The sequence below is a fragment of the Diadema setosum genome, chromosome 7 (genome assembly GCF_964275005.1).
Source record: "Diadema setosum chromosome 7, eeDiaSeto1, whole genome shotgun sequence".
NCBI classification, from domain to species: domain Eukaryota; kingdom Metazoa; phylum Echinodermata; class Echinoidea; order Diadematoida; family Diadematidae; genus Diadema; species Diadema setosum.
In genome coordinates this window covers 10,183,224-10,199,543 of record NC_092691.1, presented here as the reverse complement: position 1 = coordinate 10,199,543, position 16,320 = coordinate 10,183,224, and the positions used below count along the sequence as shown (strand labels likewise).

General features: G+C 36.4%; 1 protein-coding gene across 1 annotated transcript in view; it reads right to left on the bottom strand.

Moving 5' to 3' along the window:
• LOC140230438 (uncharacterized) overlaps nucleotides 1-16,320 on the bottom strand; it is a 61,072-nt gene that overhangs the window by 43,968 nt on the left and 784 nt on the right. Inside the window, exons 2-3 of the mRNA XM_072310592.1 lie at nucleotides 13,079-13,317; nucleotides 12,538-12,807 (exon numbers count right to left, since the gene is read on the bottom strand). Of these exons, the coding sequence (XP_072166693.1) occupies nucleotides 12,538-12,807; nucleotides 13,079-13,317 (509 nt within the window). The remainder of the gene's footprint in view (nucleotides 1-12,537; nucleotides 12,808-13,078; nucleotides 13,318-16,320) is intronic.

Here is a 16,320-nt window from a genome sequence, read left to right as displayed (position 1 = left end):
ATTTCTTGTACAGTGGATATACGTATATGCAAATGAGTGAGCTGACCATGTCATAACCTCACAATTTTCTATTTGTCATGTACAAAAAATGACGAAAATTCAATGTTTCTGCCAGTGAAGTCTAAAACATGATGTTATTTCTGGTTGAATAACTTCAGAATAGTGATCAATTAGATATATCAGGATTTGAGCCTCAGACATAATTGCATCTGAATGAAAAACTGGTAATTTCAAAATTTTATGTACAAACTATATGGCAAGTTGTGAGGGGATGACATGCTTACTTTGGCATTTGCATATTCATAGTGACCGTTCAATAACTGTTTCCTTAAAAAATTAGCGAAACTTCAAAATGTCATAACTTCCTTCTTTTTCACCCAATTTCGATCAAAATTTTACCGTTGAACTCGTGATACTTTAATCTTTCTTATTCGACTAACTTATATTTGGACTAGATTTCCCCTTTAAACTATAGACAGCAGAGCGTCCACTCCATGGAAAATGTAAGTATACTTATCGTGACCCCGCTCTTGATCCACACAGGAAAGTAGTACACTCTTCCCAAATGTACTTCAAAATGAATAATTAATGTCTACCGCTTGCCGTGTGAAAGCCAGAACAAGTACAGGGACGCATCAATAGTGCAAAATGATTACTTGTTAGTGCAGCCAACACTTAGAGATGGAACTAAAAAGAATAGCCGTTGATTTGTGTTTGAGTGAATCCACAGGTACCAGAAAGTCCATAAACGTTCATTATCTCAGTTTCTGAGTAACTTACTCACACACTCAAAGCTTCACACGTTTAGCTCGAAATACATAATATCATATGGGTCAACAAACCGCTATATTCCGCTCCTCTTCCACTGCTAACACTCACGAAGACTGTCTTGCCTTCTGACCATACAATACTACAGGAACAATTCCTCCCAAACGACTCTTTATTCGCCCTTGCTAGACCCCATTTAGTCAGTACAGCATATGCAGACTAGGTTAAAACTATTTCAGAAATCATTTCAGGAATTTTGTTTAAAAGTCACATAAGTTATGTGCTCCACGACCAGTTTTGATGATGATTTCGCAGGAATTAAAGTGCAAGCAAAGTGTATGGAAATGGGTCATTACAGAACCGTGGGAACACTTGATGTCGTGTTGGACCATAAGCACTCAACTGGCACATCTCTTTCTTCAAAAGCCTGTTATTTCAAACAACATTTCAAGAGATGGCTTTCATATAGAGATACAAAACAAAATTATCACTGATTAATTTGTTGAATATTTTGCTACAGTCAATTGATAAAGTAAAATAACTGAAATCTTAGTGGAAGTCAATGCCTGTGTGTACTTAATAGTTACGATACATTTTAACTTTTAATTGAGACAGAAATTGGTCTGTGGATTGTCATGATTTGAACCTGTAACATACTTCTATACCTATAGTGTAGTGCAGGTGTGGCAAAAAGGAGGAACGGATGTTTGCACAAAATCTTGGTCTGTCACGCAAACATGATCATGATTTGCATTTACGTCTATCCGGTGATTCTTTCATCATCTTCATTTTTTTTTCAGCGATTGTCTGATTTAGATTTTCCAGAATGGCTTCTATAATTATGTGCCGTGGTGTGGAATGTCGATTTCAGATTTTTAGTACTGATAGTACAAAGAGTTTATTGAATTTCGCTGAAGGCGTATCTCGCTGATGTTGCACAGAATGAGACAAAGCTTAGAATGACTATCGAGGCATGAGGTTTTCAATCATAAAATTAAATGCAGAACATTGAGATGGTGTGGTTATTTGAACTGTATTGTATCCAACATCAGTTTGTCAGTCGTCAAAACAAGTTCTTTAGATAAAAGCCCTCCCGTTTGCATACCTATTGTTGTTTCATGTATCTTTTGAATGCCTCTTTTTATTCCCTTCCTCTTACATTTACTTCGGTATCAATAGAAACAACCTCAATATTAATAATCATCATTGTTAGTCTAAACTTTGTTCAACCAGTAAGGTTCGAAAGCAGATCCATCTTCCTGGGTTCAACCGAATGCCCTGATTTTGTTGACAGACACCGTAATAAGTCTTTAGCTATCCCCTTCTTACCAAGAGCGTGACTTATCGAAAGCCGGGGGGGGGGGGGGGGGGGTCAAAAGAGTCTTGGTTCGTGTTACTGCTAAATAGACCAAATTCTATGCATCCTTTATGCGCTATATATTAAAATGCAATGCATGTAATCACAAAAGCAGTGAAAATGACAAGGAAATATTTCAGGGGTTAGAATGCCAGGAGTAAAAATGTCATCTTCATGCGCTATGTATTAGAATGTAATGTATGTAATCACAAAATAAGCAAATATGACAAGGGGTTAGAATGCTTAGAGTGAAAACGTCGGAGTAAGGATATAGCGGCAATAATGTCAGGCGATTTTGTCAAAATGTAAAGTATCAGTGGTTTACTGATGTAGGCCTGATAAAGTGCTTAAAAAATATCACAGGTAAAAATGAATGTCAAAAGCTGTAATATCTGGAGCAATCGTAAAAAAAAAAAGTACAATTGCAGACATGGCAGAGGTAGATAAATCAGAAATAGTGATTAAAGAAAGCCCATATAGAGCAAATATACCATAGGATATACCGGTAATTGTCAAAGCGGAAACTACTGTGGATGTATTAAGTGCATGATCAAAACATCTGCTTCCCGTTTTATTTCATCGTCAAACGAGAATAAATTTGGGATGTAGACTTGTCAAAAGTAATAGAAGTATTCAAATGGAGAAAAGTATTTTAATTCTTATTCGATTTGTCTGCGGTTCATTGCGTCTAATACCTTGTACCTGAGATATCCAATTATCTAAACCCTATAATGTTAATCATAATCCCAATTTAAACTTAACATCTAACTTTAACCCCAATTCTTATCTTAAACCCCCAAATCTGGTGTCTGCTACTTAAAAAAACTTAAACGGGAAGGAGACTTACTGCTTGAAGACACACAACATTCAAGGAGGAGCTCCATATAAACATGAGGAGAAAAAGATCATAAACATTGTAGTTCTCAAAGCCTTCTGTCTGAGCCATATACACCCGTCTATCCTCTTTTGTTAATATTATTGTCCTCCCATATACAAACAACATACTGTATTCAAGAACCCTAAATTACAACGCGATAGGCCTACAGTCAAGCCACTATACTGAGAGGGTCTTTAGATAGAGTCTGACCAAAAGTTTTTACTTTCTTATTTGAATAACGGAATGTTTGGTACCATCATTTTCATATTAAATATCACATCCAATTAGCAGAACTCCGTATATGCTCTATCAATAAGTTCATGCGTATAGTACATTTCGTACCTCGTATGAACATTTTTTCTTCATTAGTGGTGGCGAACATGTTAGGCTGTCTCACGGCTATTAACCGGAGGGCCAAACCCCAAAAACTCGCTTATTTAACGAGTGAGTTGCACTCTCTCTACAAACTAAGTAGACCATGCTTATTTTCATTTTTTTATTGTAACAAACAACATTCCACTGGTCTACCTCAAAAAATTTGTTGCGAAAGCCTCCAAATCCAAGATGGCGTCCAACATGGCCGCCATATTTACTGAATTTGTTATTTGAATGATAGAATTCGATAGAAACATCAGATTTCAACAAATGAGATATCATATGAAAGAAAATCAAATTTTCTACAAGTTGATACTATTTTTGTGGGTTATTGTGATAACTGGATTGAGATTTTAAGGAAAAACACTCATTTTTTGATATTTTTCTGAAAAATGGAAAATCATGAAAATGCTTGATTCAGCATAAATCAGAGAATAACAGAAAAATTATCTTGAAACGTTTCAAGAATCTTGTTTGACGTATAATTGATATTTGGACAAAATTAGGGGTCATTAGCGCTTTTGGTTCAGGAGTAGTAATGTCTCAAACTTGGAAACTCACATGTAAAAATGGGCACTTTAGTTGTGACCAAGACCTTGTCGGTCATAAAAATGTCTGCGCGCGTCAAGACTATTTCACGCACCACTGGCACTGGCGCGTTTAGTAGTGTCAGTGGTGCGTGTAATAGTCTTAGCAAACGCAGACTCTTTCTTTGACAAACAAGGGTTTGTGCCTGCAAACGAACTTTTCATACCAAGTGGTAGCTTAGGTGACAATGATCGCTATTATTTCAAAGTAGATTGTTCTGAAGCAGATGAGATGAAGCAAAAAATATCTTTCAAATAGAGGTAGAAGCTTGAAACAACCTTGCTATAGAAAGTTTCTAACAAAATGTGGATCAATCACTCAAAAAAATCAAGATTGCAGGCCTTCAAAGCTGACATAGTGTATTGCACCAAAGTAGATGTATTATTTCGATTTTGATACATTTTTGTCTGTTTTGCAGCATTTATATGGTTTTTATATATTCTGAAAATTGTAATGGTATTTCAAACCATCTTAAGTTTTTATGGAGACATTGTTCAGAATACACCGTGAACATTTCAATAAAAAGTAAAAAGAAATAAATAAAATCAAAAATGTTTATGAAAACCATGTACAAATTAACATCTTTTCCATAGAATCAATATTTGGAGAAAATTAGAGGTCAGCATTGTATTTGGTTCAGGAGTTGTAATGTCTCAAACTTGAAATAACTTTTTACATAATATCATGTATTTACACGCATCTGTTTCCAAAGATGTCACAGAGGGTCAAATCCAAGTTTATGCTTACTTTTCGAGTTCCACTCTCTCTATAAATAAGACCATACATAATAATTATTGAACATACTAAGCAATGTTTCGTAAGTACACCTCAGAAGATTTGTTACAAAAACCTCCAAAGTATAGATGCGGTCCAATATAGGGTCGCCATTTTTATTGAATTTAACATTTCAAACAGAAAATTTGATAGAGACATTGGATTGCAGAAAATTTGATGTCATACAGCGTCATAAGAAGGAGAGTAAAACTTCCTAAAAGTTGATACCACTTTAGCTGTGTATTGTGGTAAATGGGTGGAGAGGGTTGTTTGCTTCTCTTTTTTTTTGGGGGGGGGGACGAAATTCATATTTTTATATTGTTTTGAAAAAAGGATGAAATGTCAAAATGCATGATTTTGTATTTATCAAAGAAGAACTGAAGAATTATTTTGAAACCTGCGATTGAGATTGAGATTTACTGAGATGAGACATAATTCATATTTATGGAATTACAGGCAATACCATACACTGTTGACAAGTTAACATCTAAAACTTAAATATTTATGCATTATACATTTTGCATATAATGTGATTACATGATCACATGTAATACTGTAATGGTCTAGTGGCTTACAAGTGCCTGTAAACTAACTTTTCATTCCAAGTGGTAGGTGACGCTGGTCGCTATTACTGTATAGCATTTCACAGTAGATTGTTCTGAGGCAGATAAGATTGAACAAAAAGTATTTTCCAAAAAGATATAGGAGCTTGGAATTTGGCACAAATTTTGCCAATGTGTCATTAGCGACAAACATAGTATCCACACAAAATTCAAGATGGCGGTAATTAACTGAAGTTGTCGTTCAAGGCATTATTTACCATTAGTGCACGTAAAACAAAAACCAATCTTTAGCAGTTTAGTTAATTCCTCAAACTAGTTCTAAACTGTGAGTTAGGGATAGAACAGGACACGCTCACCTTCACAGACATGTGGGTTGAGTGAATGCAGCAATATTAGCAGAGCACATCATTGAGAGTTTGACAAAAATCGGACAATCCGTTCAAAATTTATGAATTTTTGAAGTTTCTGCTCATTCAAGGCTGGATGAGAAGACTACTATATCCATAGCTTGTTATGTCACATGAGTACAATGGTATGAAGAAAGAATAAAGACAATTCAACATATTTTCACTTTTCTCGCATAACAAAAGAACACTTGACTTCTCTTTTTCAGCTGGCAGGGAGAAAATAATATTACCCTTAACATATGTCAGTAACAAGTCAAAGAAATGTGCACTTTAGTAGATTAAAAAAGTAAAGTTTTGTGAAATTATCTTTTTGTTTTCTTTATATGGTTGTAGGCATATGACATCATACACTGTAGTAGTCTTCCCATCCAGCAGTGACTACGCAGATACTTAAAAAATTCATAACTTTTGAACAGAACAGTTTCCTCAAACTTTCAATGATATGTTCTAATAATATTGCTACATTCATTCAATCCACATGTCTATGAAGGTGAACTTGTCCTATAAATTAGTATAATCAATGCTAAATATTATTAGATATACTAAATAGATCTGAGAAGAACGTTGTTTTTTTAACACTAAGCTGTCAACAGTTATCATGGTTATGGTTTCTTGCAAAGAAATGGTGATATCTCCGTGTGTTTTAGGCTTTATTATAATTTTTTTTGACATGGTAGAATGTTTGTGATACAACCAACCTGCACATAAATCGAATGTGATATCTCTCCCAATGATAAACAATACCTTTTGTGTGTTGCATCAAAGTTCATTCTCAACTTATAATTTCATATATTTTTTCAATCTTATGTCTCTCTACATCTGAACGATATTGTACAAGTGTAAACCATATTGAGGGTTTTTTTTTTTGGGGGGGGGGGGTGGAACTCATTCTAGTGTTTCGGTAAGGCTCAATCTTTGATCAAAAAGAAATGCTTCTGTATCAAATTATGCTTTTTAACTTGTATGTTACTCTGCTGTTGTAGAAACGTGAATGATGATGGTACTATGTGTAATAATGTCCGTGTATAGATCCGTATAATAGATGTTCTTGAAAGCCCTTTTGATCCCAACCCCCCCCCCCCCGAAAAATCCGACATGGCCTCAATTTCTCAAATTTGCTTTTGAATGTGTTGTGCGAAATTACTTTTCAGTATATTCTTCTAATAAAACTGTCCAAATTGATTTTTCGTACTGTATATTCACATTTACAAATAAGCATGCTGAAAATGTATTTACTGTTATTAGATTTTTCTTACATTGTTTTTAGGCTGATTTCATGTGGGTTATAATAGTGTCACAATTGATCTGAACTTAAGCCATTGTTAAATGCTTTCCCATATTAGATATCAGGATCACTCGAGAGTGAAAACGTTAATTTTCATTCATTTTAGAGTGACCTCAGGGATCACTCGAAGAGTGACGAGTGATCCGTCATTCTAAAATGAGTGAAAATGAACATTTCCACTCAAAATTCATTCCAATTTTACTCTAATTCACTGTTTTCTGTCATTCACTCCTTCAAAAGTGAATACTTCCACTCGATTTTTTTTTTCTTTTTCGGAGAGTAGAATATCACTGGTCTTAAAAATGTCTCCATAAAAACCTAAAACGGTTTGAAAGAGTATTACAATGTCTAAAATATGTAAAACATATGAATAGATAGCACAACAGACAAAATTGTATCAAAATCCTGATAATACATTTAATTTGGCGGAATCAACAATGTCAACTTTGATGCATGTCATCTTGATTTTATTTTTTTTTTTTAGTGGTTGATCTAAATATATCTATAACAAGACTGGTGCCAAGTTTCAAGCTACTACCTCTATCTGATTTTTTTTTTTTTTTTTTTTGGTTTTGCTTCATTTCATCTGCTTCAGAACAATCTACTTTGAAATAATAGCGACCAGCGTCACCTGAGCTACCACTTGGTATGAAAAGTTTGTTTGCAAGCACAAACCATTGTTTATCAAAATTAGAGTCTGCGTTTGCCAAGACTATTACACGCACCACTGGCACTGCTGCACGCGCCAGTCCCCCCCCCCCCCCCAAGTGTAGTAGTCTTGACGTGCGTAGACTTTTTTATGACCAACAAGGTCTTGGTCACAACTAAAGTTCCCATTTTTACATATTGAGTTTCCAAGTTTGAGACATTATTACTCCTGAACCAAAAAGGCTAATGACCCCTAATTCTCTCCGAATATTAATCATATGTCAAACAAAATTCCTGAAACGTTTCACGATAATCTTTCTGTTATTCTCTGATTTATGCTGAATCAAGCATTTTCATGATTTTCCTTTTTTCAGAAAAATATCAAAAAAATGAGTGTATTTTCCTTAAAATCTCAATCCAATTATCACAATACCCCTCAAAAATGGTATCAACTTGTAGAAAATTTGATTTTCTTTCATATGATATCTCATTTGTAGAAATCTGATGTTTCTATCGAATTCTATCATTCAAATAACAAATTCAGTAAATATGGCGGCCATCTTGGACGCCATCTTGGATTTGGAGGCTTTCGCAACAAATTTTTTGAGGTAGACCAGTGGAATGTTGTTTGTTACAATAAAAACTTGAAAATAAGCATGGTCTACTTAGTTTGTAGAGAGAGTGCAACTCGACCTCTGTTTTCAGCTTTTGCCCCCCCCCCCCCCCCATTTTATTGAAGAGACTGGCTGACTGGCTTTGCTTTGATCGCATTTCTTCGCCCGCGATTTTAGACGTCTATAACAGCGCAAGGACGTCTAAAAATGCCACTCAGATGGCAACATGGTTCCATCTTCCGATACGCTCTTCATTACTTTCGTTAAGATATCATTTTATTGAACCCCTTTTTTTTCAACATGATTATTATGAATACACTACACACTGCGAAAGGACCCAAGAATTAAAGGGACATTCCAGACGATTTTTTGCCTTATATAGGTTATGGAATCCTGGCATGGGGAAACTGCTGTACAACTAGACTTAAAGGGATCGTACAGTTTTGGTTGAGACCTAATTTCAGGTTTCTAACATTTTTTGATGAGATAATCAGAAACCTCTTAAGAAATATGAAAGAGCATGTAATTCTGTGAAGAATTCAACGTTTATTTGATAAAAATTGGTTTTGAAATGGATGAGATATCAAAAAAGAGCGATTCTACTAAAGTGTGGGACCCACGCTTTATCACGATTGCTTTGTTTTACTTTGTTTATGGATGTTTCAGTCATTCCAAACCTGATTTTCATCAAATAAACTTTGAATTCCTCTTAAACTGGTATGCTCTGTACTATATAACAAGTGTTTTCTCGGTATCTCGCAAAAAGTTAAATGCCAAATTCTCATCTCCACCAATACTGTACTTTCCTTTTAATTCTTTATTATTGATACAGAAAAGAGCTATACGGATAATTAACTTCGCCACATTTCTGGAACACACTAATGTCTTATTCTTTTTCAGTAGAACACTTAAGATCCAGGATTTATATCATTTTAATATTGGGTCATTCTATGTATCAATTAAACTCAGGTGGTCTCCCTGATGTGTTTTCTTCGATGTTTGTCAAAAATACTGAAGTTCATTCTTACCCTACTAGACAAAAAGATTCTTTTCATCTTTCTCCTGTACGGACTGTATCGGCTTTAAAAACAATAACCACTACAGGACCTAAATTTTGGAATGATTTGGATAGAGAAATAATCCAATCTCAGTCTCTTTATTCATTTAAGCATAAACTTAAACTACTTTTTCTGAATTCATATCTATAGCTATTCTTCAATCCTCCTCGACATTCTGGCCCGAATTCACGAAGGTGGTACAAACAAAACCATGGTTTAAACCATGGACAAAAACCATGGAGCGCCAAGTGTCGCACGGAATATTTCGTTACGAAATTGGTCATTTCGTCGATAAAATGACAGGTTTCGTTAACGAAATTATCATTCCGTGGACGAAATGTTCATTTAGTTACAAAATGTTGTCATTTTGTTACAAAATAATAATTTCGTCGACGAAATGACTGATTTCGTGACGAAATAATCCATGCGACACTTGGCGCTCCATGGTTTTTGTCCATGGTTTAAACCATGGTTTCATTGATTTTGTACCACCTTCGTGAATTCGGGCCTCTCTGTTCATACTTCACATTACTGACATTATCGATTATGTAACAATACGTCATATGCATCGCTCGTGATTTCTGTACTATCTCCTGAACTTCCTTTGTACACATTATTTGGTATCTCTGCTATTGTACACTGGCAGCATCTGACTTGTACCTCGCTCGGGTGATCACACAACTCTCAAGAAGTCTTGTGCCGCGGACATTGCTTTCTTTGTTTTTTCTTTTCCTTTTTTACTTTTCGGCATCTACATTTCTCCAATTCACCTATTGTCATTCCTTTAATTACATATACCAAGGAAGAAATAATAGCTGTGTTCAGACGGAAGCAGTTTTGGTCGGAGTAACTTCGGAGGAAGGGTCGGAGGAAGCTTGGTCCGAGTAACTTCGGAGGATAGGTCGGAGTAGTGCCCGTCTGAACAAGGTCGTGGTAACTTCCTCCGATCGGAGGAACTTACCACGACCTCTTCCTCCGAATGAGATACTCCTGAGTTTTCTCAGGAGCATCTCTCTACTACGACTAGCCGGTCGGAGTAAATTGCCCGTGCGGACAAGCCCTCAGAGTATCTATGAATTTACATACCTTACGACCTACGTAAAACTCCCTTTGTCAAATCGCAATGTTGACATTTTGCGACTGCACGTGAGCGTGTAGTGCAATTCTAGCCTACTAGTAGTCGATCGCGACGAAGGAGCTAGCGCTCATACAGAAATTTCCATCGACAAGAGAATGGAGAATAGAAGACAAATGCCACTGGTAAAAAACAATCGCATGGTCGACGTGCGCGGCGCTACCACTTCCGGAAGTTACACCGACCCTCGCATATACATTGGTCGGAGTTTCTTCCCACGACCGTCGTGTGGACACAAGGGTCGTGGTAAGATATGCATTAATTTGAATTTTGATTGCCGTGCCATAAATTTTTACTCCGACTAGAAATACGTCTGAACATGGCTAATCTCACATCCGCATCTGGAAATCTACACCCTACAAGCAATGCTTCTATGTAGATTCCTCATATTTCACATGTTTTATTGTCTTATAAGCTGTACTTGACAATAAGCCAGTTCGTAGTTCCACTTTGCGCATGAGCAGAAAAAGGTCATTTGTACCAAGAGGCACGTCAGTTTTTAAATTCACTGAGATAAGCATCTGTCAAATTATGATTATTCATGTCATCCTTGTAAATGTTGCTTGCCAGTACATCCACCTGACAGCAAACCTGGTATTTGGCAATATGAATAAAACAGTTTTTTTAATGCATTCAAAGCAAAACAGTGAAATCGATGCTTCCCCGATGGCTGATTGACGGACCATTCTAGTCACCTGGTCTATGCAAGTTCATTTATTATTTGAACACGAATTCCATGAATTTTTACGTCTGGTAAGCTTCCCGGTACGAATAATGTCTCTTTGAAAACGATTAAAGTGCCTAACCTATTGAGAAAAAAGAAAGGTCATTTGTACCAACGTGCCCATGAGCTAATTACGAACTGGCTTATTCATCCATGTTTCTATATTGTGATAATTATGTTTTATGTATTTGTTGAAATGTGGAATATGGAACAATAAAAAACAAACAAACAAACAAAACAATAATTTCACATCATGTAGTACATAAATTGGCAACTCCATGTACAGATTTGTGGAATTCATTGTGGTTCTTGAGCAGAGAAACAATACTTTGAAAAACCTTAAACAAATTACACTGAACAAGGATGACGACATAGGAGGTTCACATATTTCAGAAATGTAGCAGCGTAATTCCATTACAATACCGCTTGCTTGCAAGTTCACCTTTGTATGATATATGCATGCCTTCTTCTTTTGTTCTGCTTCCTTGAGCCCCAACATTTGCCCAACTCATGCATTCTTATGGTGACTCTACCATGTCATCATCCTTGTTCATTGCAATTTGTTCTAGATTTTGAAAATAAGCCAGTTCGGGGTTCCACTTTGAGCATGAGCAGAAAAAGGTCATGTGTACCAGCAGAGCATGTTGGTATTTAAATTCACTGAGATAAGCATCTGTGATGTAATGATTATTCAAGTGATCCTTATATGTGGTGCTTACCAGCACATCCACCTGACAGCAAAAGCGGCATCTCACAATATCAGCAGAAAAAGATTGTTAATACATTCAATGCAAAATAATGAAATGGATGCTTTCCAAAATGCCAATGGAAGGATACTTGTGGTCACCTGGGGGGCGTTTCATCAACGAGTTCGTCGGAGATTTCACCGACAAATTTGCTATCAGCCAATCAGACCAAGGATTTCATTAGCTTTTAACAATTGTCAGTGTAAATCCTTGCGTCTGATTGGCTGATAGCAAATTCGTCGGTGAAAACCTCCGACGAACTCGTTGATGAAACGCCCCCCTGGTCTATGCAAGTTCATCCTTTGTTTGAACATAACTGATGAATTCCATAAATTGTTACGTTGGGCAAGCTTATGCCTTCTGTTGCTTGAAACTTGTGGAGTGCCTAATCAACTGAGAAAGAAGAAAGGTCACTTGTACCCATGTGCCCATGAGCTAACACCGAACTGGCTTATACTCTTATTCTTCATTCCAATCATCACATATTCGGAAACTTTGTCCTCAGTATAACTAATCTATAGTTGTTCAAATGTAAAAATTTGAAAATCATCCGCAGGTCTCCTTTAATGACTTATAACATTTTTGTTTTTTACCCACTACACAGTTTCTAAGCCTCACCTGCGCTGGTTTTCTGACGATCAGAGCGCCGAACATTCCATCAGCCCGCAGCATTCCTGAGTGACTGTGCCACCAGTGAGTGCCCGGATGATCCGCCACCATCTCGTAGGTGAAGCTCGCGGATTCTGGAATGGGGCACTGCGTCACCATGGCGACCCCATCCATGTAGGGGGTGTTCTTCTGGGGAAAACCGTGCCAGTGAATGCTTACACCCTCACCGTTTACCATGTGGTTGTAGACTTTTACCTCGATAGTGTCACCTTTGCATACCTGAATTGCAACGAGACGACTTTACAAATGGATACCAGGGTAGTCTCAAAGAAAAAACAAACAAATAAACAAACATCAAGCTAACAACAACACACAAACACAAAACAAACATGTACTTGCTCAAAACTCTGTCATCAGACCATTATTATTTTTTTTTTTTGACTCTACAGCTTGCATTTGTGTTACTTATAACTCACTAAATTTATTTGTTGTTTACTGCACTGTTATTAGGTTCTGTAATACCGACCAATAGTGGGTGATTAGGCCTAACCTCAATAGCGGGTCCTGGGAACATCCTATTGACGGTAATGATGGGCCGCCGGACACCGTTCAGTGGGATACAGTGTGGTCGTGAGCAGTGAGTCCGGTTGTAGGGACAGTCGTAGCAGGCCTTGGACAGAACGTAATTCCACTCCACAGTGAAGTTATAACGGCAGTGTTTCGGTGCTGGCGGCCATTCACATTCCCTGAGGCACTCATGTTCATCCGAGCCGCTGGATGGCGCAGCTGCTGAGAGTGGATTAAGTTCAACAGTATTGGGAATTATTTTTCATGCAAAAATCGGAAAAGAATTTGTCAAATAAGAATCATGATGATAAGGTCCTTATCCAGGATATGCTTTTCAACAATTAGGAGCCGTGGATCTTATTCACTTTGCAACTGTGCCCCACAGCGCCGATTCGTTCAGCAGATAAGATTTGCTTTTATCTGAGGCATTGTTGGAATGAAGATGGTGACTGAGATTTCTGAACATTTTATTGAATTCCCCGGGTGATTTATGTTATAATGTTATTCCGTTTTCTGTTGACAGCAGACTAATCCTTTCAGTTCAGTTCGAAGTCCCTTGCAACACATACAGTATGTATCTGTTGGTCAAATGTTAACCCTCTGTACAAAACTTAACACTACCCAGGAACCAATGATGTGTATGTGAGTGTGTGCTTACAATGACCCTGAACAATAGACATGAATACCATAATACCATCCTTTCAGAGCTCTGCTGACATGGCTGACTAGGCTTCTGCTCTCTTGCTCCAAGGCACATGATTACTTTGTTGATAATCAATGATGGATTGCCCCGGGCACTTCTAGTCTGAACTAAAAGGGTAAAATGCATGCACACGAAAAAAAAAAAGTAAGCACATGTCTTCATGTGCTTGCATACACTACATTGTACATTTCGGGATGAATAAAGACTAACTGGATTGTGGAATTCCTCACGCTAAAGCTTTCAAACCCTGGCCTTTGTCTGGATGTTAACCACACACTCCCATACACACCAGTTGACCCCTGTGAAAAGTGATAATTTTGTTCAGAGGGTTGAATATACAGCACAATTTGAACTCTAAACTTAAAAATTAATCTTGAATGTAATGAAACTGATTAATGCATTCATTTTTGAATAACCTTCAGCAAAATTGTATACTATTCAGCGATTGCTCGTATTAATGTCAGTGTCATCAGACACATTTTTTCTTTAACTATTAAGGATGAATAGTGAGGAATGCTTTGTAACACCTACTACAATTGAATAAAAAACGCATAATTGGTATATGAAAACATGGTAAAGAGTATGAAAAGTAGATACAACAACAAAAGAGAAAACGACTATACATATAACACTTATATAATTCAGATCCGTTATGACTGCTATTGAAGAAGTCATTGTGAAGAATGGAGTGAAGGTCCGGCAGTCTAAATCTACTACATTGTGCCATATGGAATGTTTAATCATCTGAAAGCTTCTACAGATTGTCATCTTTACTTCTTCTATCTAACATGACTAATATCATTTCCGGCTATATACCCTATAATCGCTCATCACTATCCAGATCAGTTTTTATATCAATTTGATCTTATATGGAATATTTCATGTTTTTTGGTGTGTTTGTGTGTCTATGTGTACTATCAGAAATTGAGCATTACACAGAATTTTTTTCTCATGAAATGGTGCACGCATATAACAAAATAAAAACTTTTGTTTCAAAGCAAGCTACGATGTAAGAAGATAAAAGCTTATACAGGGGAACCTCTAGTCTGAGCTCCTGTAAACTATTTCAATATTACCTGCTTATTATCAGTTTTCTCTACGGATACAAAACAAAGAAATATTGCAAGTTTGATCCTGCAAAATCCCTTTGTTATTAGAAGGTTTTGTTATGTCCGACCGCGTTTTAGCTATAGCAAACTGATAAACAAACTAACAAACATTTGGGACTTAGTGGAAAATGAGACATTCGGCATTTAGCCATTATGTCCAGATTTGTTGCATATTACTTCAATTTCGATTTCCATTGTTTTCATATTTTTAATGTAATCCAAAATATTTCAGATATAACAAAATAGAATGATACATTGTATCTAGCTTAGATATACAATAAAATATTACAAATATGGAATATGATAAATTTATCAAAATCTGAATACTGTCATGTATTTGAAAAATGGTAGAGAAATCTACCTATAGAACATGTAGAAAGAAGCCTATGAGCGTCCCGGTAGGCCTACAACTCAAGTATGAAGCACAAGCTATAGAATACGGGTACAACTTTAATGTTTGATAGCAATATCTAAAGTAGTATAATATTGCATTTGAGGAATCAATAGAACGATACATTTAGGTCCTCAGAAGATTCAGAGCCCCTTTAAAAACACCATAATGAATAGAAATGTTCCAACAATTGAAGAGTGATATATTCGCAAGTTGCAAAGAGGCGAACAAAACAGTGTCATCTGTTGACGAAGGTACTCTCTAAAAAAATCGAGTGAAAATGTTCACTCTTGAAGGAGTGAAAAAAAGAGTGAAAAAAGAGTGAATTTAGAGTGAAATTGGGGTGAATTTTGAGTGAAAATGTTCATTTTGGAGTGACCTCAGGGATCACTCGAAGATTTTTGGAGTGATCCCTGAGGTCACTCTAAAACGAGTGAAAATGGACATGTTCACTAAAAATTCACTCTAATTTCACTCTAAATTCACTCCTTTTTTTATCTACTCCTTCAAGAGTGAATATTTTCACTCTATTTTTTTAGAGAGTAGAGTTTGTTATTCCGAAGGTCCGTTTAGCCGAAAATGAAAATGGGAGGTTTGTTTATCCGAAAATTAAAAAAAAGAAGATGTTTTTCCAAAAGTTCCTAAATTCGAAAACAAAATACCAATCCTAAATCCGAATGTTTGCTTTTTATACGCTTCTTCTTTTCATTCATTTTTGGATTAACGACTGTCTGGGATCAAACCTTTTTTTTTCCATTTTGGGACCAACGGTCTTTTTGAATAACGAACTTTTTGAATAAGGCCACAAATGCTCAGATTACCTAATCCTATTTCATTTTCGGATTTCAGTTGGAGGGAATCTTGTGTTTCGTAATAAGGAACCTTCGGAAAAAGTTGTCGGATGAACAAACATAAATCACCCGCTGCCACTCCGGTAAAATATTTAGAGTAGGCAGGAAAATATTGGTAGGCTGGAACCCCCAGAGCGCAAACGACTAGGTTTAAGTTTGTTCCCATGGCAA